Source organism: Montipora capricornis, chromosome 14, assembly GCF_036669925.1.
Source record: "Montipora capricornis isolate CH-2021 chromosome 14, ASM3666992v2, whole genome shotgun sequence".
Classification (NCBI taxonomy): domain Eukaryota; kingdom Metazoa; phylum Cnidaria; class Anthozoa; order Scleractinia; family Acroporidae; genus Montipora; species Montipora capricornis.
Genome location: NC_090896.1, coordinates 46,779,071 through 46,783,882, shown reverse-complemented (window position 1 = coordinate 46,783,882; position 4,812 = coordinate 46,779,071). Strand labels below are relative to the sequence as shown.

At 40.8% G+C, this 4,812-nt stretch overlaps 1 protein-coding gene across 1 annotated transcript in view; it reads right to left on the bottom strand.

Moving 5' to 3' along the window:
• LOC138033546 (structural maintenance of chromosomes flexible hinge domain-containing protein 1-like) overlaps window positions 1–4,812 on the bottom strand; it is a 60,719-nt gene extending 55,907 nt beyond the window's left edge. Inside the window, exons 1-5 of the mRNA XM_068881314.1 lie at window positions 4,579–4,812; window positions 4,396–4,474; window positions 4,067–4,228; window positions 1,979–2,061; window positions 196–326 (exon numbers count right to left, since the gene is read on the bottom strand). Of these exons, the coding sequence (XP_068737415.1) occupies window positions 196–326; window positions 1,979–2,061; window positions 4,067–4,228; window positions 4,396–4,474; window positions 4,579–4,734 (611 nt within the window). The 5' untranslated portion in view covers window positions 4,735–4,812. The remainder of the gene's footprint in view (window positions 1–195; window positions 327–1,978; window positions 2,062–4,066; window positions 4,229–4,395; window positions 4,475–4,578) is intronic.

The following is a 4,812-nucleotide window of genomic DNA, read 5'->3' as shown; positions in this document are numbered from 1 at the left end:
AAGCCGGTCACCAGCAGTATACCGCAATCTGTCTGTCAGAAATTTGTCTCTCGACGCGGGCTATTCTGTCTTCATTTTCACTCAAATCCTTGTAAAAGATAAGAGTGACCGCTTACATTAATTAGCCCAATCATCTACTGCAAAAGTTGTTGAAAACCCTGAGCTAGTGTAGTTCGTGTACACAAGCACACTTACACCTTCTTTCCATTATGGCGGTTGAACTTAGATAACCGGTATATAGCCCAGTTGTTAAGTTCCTTCGATGTCATACCAGCACCATTGTCTACAATGCAGACCACAGGCTTACCAACTGATTCATCAAACATCTGAAAGAAACAAAAGCAAAATCACAGGGTAGCAATGCAACTTTTACTCATGCTGTGAACCAATATTGTCTTACACATCCTTCAGAGCATACTCATCTCATAACATAAAGCTTAAGGAGCACGGATGGCACAGTCAGTTAGTGCGTGGCCTTGGTGCAAGAGGTCCTGAGTTTGATTCCCGGATCTCGCATCCTTGTTTCGACTTCTTTCCTTTCCGTGTAGCTAAGTAGCTTTAAATACCCGTAAAACGGAGCACTGATGGAGAGTGGGGAGTAAAATGAGCGCACCATCAACCTCAGGTTTGTCAGTTGAATTACTGTTACGAGTTATCGACGTTAAATATGGTTACTTTACTTTACTTTTTTTTTTTTAAGTCTGCCACGAGCCTAGTGGCCGATCAGGCTAGCGCTTATCTCTGGTTACTGTAGCATGAAGCGACTAGGAGTATTTCTACTCCCCCCTGGATGGGATGCTAGTCCATCACAGCATTAAATTCGCCGGTACCAACTTATACACCTGGGTGGAGAGAAGCACTGTGAGAATGTCCCAGGCCAGGACCCAAACCCGGACCACTCTATCCGGAGTTGAGCGCACTAACCATGACGCTACCGTGCCTCCCACCATCTTATAACATAGACACTTGGAAAATAAAGTAAACTACTCATAGCCCAATTGCAACATGATGCACATTACCTTGCATATGGAGTGTTTGCTTCCCAATGAATTTGGCTGAAGCTATATTGAAGGCGTTGATCGAGGATTGCGCACAAACGTTTAAGGGATAGCAGTCGAAGAGTGTAGCATGTCTTGTAAACTACATGTTTTACCAATACAGAAACAAACCTAAACATTCATTTAAGCTAACCTTAGCCCTACTTAGACCTACATGAGACATAATTAGACCTCAACAAGAGTTTTTAGGCCTAAGGTTAGCTTTAAAAAATGTCTAGGTTTGTTTCTGTATTGTTAAAACATGTGCTACACTCTTCGACTGCTGCCCAATAAACGTGTGTGCTCGATCGTCAATCAACGCCTTCAATATAGATTCACCCAATGAATTCAGGGCTACCAAAGACATATCCACTTGATGATCACAATGAGTTTTGAACTCACATTATGTACATGAAGAGAGAAACACACACAGCTTGTACATTTACCTTTCAACACACTCATCTGGTAACGAAGCAGATTAACAAGGTGATTTGTAGTTAGCACTGTGGGGATCCCTAGGGCCCAACTTTTTCTTCACTTCATGCCACTAACTACAAATCATCTCATTAATCAGCTACATTATCAGTGTGGTGGCTCTGATGGTGTAGTGACTTAGCACGCCCTAGTAGTAACTAGGGAGATCTGGGTTTGAGATGTGCTTAGGGCAAAAACCAATTTTTTTCGGATAATGTGTCGAAAGGTTAAAGTACATTGTGTGTTTCTCTCTTCATGTGCATCTGGAGTAGCCTTTCATTGCCTTGATATTTCATATTTTGGACTTTCATTTGAACTCAAAACATTCCCACAAAAATTCAGTATCCTAACCAATGGATGTTGTTGTTGTTGCCTCTTTGCTAAAACTTCTCAGATGCTTCAAAACTTGAAGTACGTGCAGCTGTAATTACGCTAGTAAAATTATTGATTCACTCTGTAAACCTCACCAGCCTTATCTCAATTTTTCTTGTTCCCACATTCTCTGCTGTTGCAGTCAACGCATTGTCCACAAGCTCCGCAAAAGCAAATGCTGAAATTGTCATAAATAAAAAGTGCATTGCTTGAGCACTGATGAAATTATTGCTATGCACAGTGGGGCAAGAAGGGGGGCGTCCTAGGGCACCTCAGGTGTGAATGTGGTAAGGCTGGGGTTACAGAGTACATATATTTTTTACAAGAAACCCAGAATCACAATACAATGTCTCCTACACTACCATAACTAGAATGCACTGTTTCCTTAATTATTATTGTCCTAAAGTACAGAAGTCAGTTGATCCCTTCATTATCAAATGAACCTACAATCAGCAACAAAATTAGTTAACACATTGTGTGTGAAAAGTGCATTTTAAGTGTAAAATGCATCTATCATTTGAATCATGCTCTAAATTATTGAGAAGACCCCCCCCTCCCCATTCAATGTTGCCAGTTTGTACCTAAATATCACAGGAATGACGGTACAACATTGTTTGGGGGGGAAAGGGGATGAATTGGACTACTTAAGAAGGCTAAAAGATAGAACCAAAGCATCATAGGGGGAAGAAATGGTTAATGTGTTTCAATGATTACTGTTTTGCATTATCCTCTATAAATAAAGTTGATTATTATTATTATTATTATTATTATTATTATTATTATTATTATTATTTTGTCGCTGATTGTAGTTTAAGGAGGCTCAAAAGGGTTCTCCACAAGTAACAGTGGGTTTCCAATGAAAAAAGGACTGCATCTCTGTTGATTTTTTCATTGTGGAAATATTTTGATATTTGTCTGATACTATTATCAGGTAAATTTTAAGGGTGTCTGAGCGAACTGGGGAGAACAACAGAACTACCAAGCGAGTAGGGAGTGGGGCTTTACAAGATTGTGTCTCCTCCACTCCCCACCCACTTGGTAGTTTTGTTGCGTTCCCCAGTTCATGCTCGCTGTTTAAAAACAAAGATGGTAGCAGTTCATGCTCAATCCCGACCACCAAACAGGAAAAATAGGGGACTTTGAACAGTCTAGTTATATTTGCTGAAATTATTGAGACTTAAGGCTGCTATGTCCTGCACATTGTTTTGACTGTGAGGTATGTCCCCAGGGTGGGGATTTTGATCAAACGGCATATCCCCAGGGTAGAGGATTTGACATGGCCACTATCTTGGATAATGAAGAGGGCTTGGAAATCGACCTTGTTCCCTGGGAACACACTTACTTGAAAATAACTCCACCACCTTGGAAAAGACCCAGAAGGCATTCGATTGAACTTCCCACGTTCGTGAGAGATGGCTGAACAAAAGGTGAGTTTTACATACACTCTTATTGTGTGCAGTAAGGTCTAAAGGGTATTAGTATCACCCAACTAGTGGACTAATGCAAATCCTGCATTTTGATTGGCTAATATAAGCCACTAGAGGACTATTATTAATAGTCCTTGAGTAGCGAAAAGCGTGACGCTTTCTTTCGTTTTATTCCCAAATAAATATTTCTTTAACTTGCATTTGCTAACTTTATTATTGCCTTTTCTGTCCACCTAGTTGGGTGATACTAAAACAATTAGACCCTTCGCCCTCAAGGGCCACGGGTCAATAGCCCATTCGGCTTTGCCTCATGGGCTATTGACCCGCAAGGGCTACGGGTCTCGTTGTTAATTATTCTGGCCACCTTTACTTGCCCCAAGGTGGGGGCTTTTAATTCTTTTGGCCAATTATGTTGTCACAGGTGGGGAATTTGACTCTTTCTTTTTTTTTCAGAAAATGTCAAAATCCCCACCCCATGCCTGAACCCCCCCTCCCTTCCTGGGGCTTAACATTGATAGGGCCATAATTCCTCTGTCCTAAGGGTGAGACAGCACAGTTGACAGCACTGCCTGTCAGTCCGTCAAATACAAAAGAAAAGAGTCTTCTTCAACATAGGAATCTCAATAATGGAACATGACCTTTATGCACCTGTCTAGGATGTCCTGTAAATTATGCCACAGTTACCCAAACTTTTGTAGGAAAATTACTCAGCCCATGGTTCAAGTTCATCATCAAGTTCCTTTTATCTGAACTTACGTAAAGGATTTTGCCCTTCGCTTGCATAATACTCATACATTCCACTTTTGACCAGAGTATCGTAGTGCGGAACATACTCGACTCTTTCTTCAGTTGGGGCGCTAAGTTCTTGATCAGCTCGCTGCAATATGTATAGTGTTTCATTTCCATCCACCAATTCCTCTGCAGTAATGAAACAAGGACATTTATTTATAAACCATGGCCTGAATATGATACAAGGTTTTTCAAAACAAAAAAAAAAAGAGGTACATTCTTTCAAAGCTAAGTATTTGGGAGATTTTTCACTTTGTCACCTCGCAACTTTAATAAAATTTCTCAATAATATGTACCGTAAGTCTTGTCATCAAAGATCTCTTGACGATTTGTGGTAACAATAACAAACTCTTCGTTATCAGGTATGCTGAAGGCCTGCGGGAACATTGTACCATTTCTTAGTTAAAGACAGTTTGCTGTTTAACTGTAAAGTATTAATTAGCTCCATGATTACAACGGTTGCAAACACTTCTCCTTACTTGTCGAGTCTTCTCTCTGAAGGTAACAAAATTGAAAATACCGCCCAACTGAATCTTCTCCTGGGGCCGACTCCCAGCTCGTCGGTCGTAAATAAAGACGGCTGCATCTTCATCATCGTGCTCAGGAGACGCTTCGCCTTTATTTGAAGATTTCATTGTCTCAAAAAGATGAGAAATCGAAAGAAAAAACTTGAATTGCCGAGCAGGGTTTCTGCACACGAGTGCCACAAAGCG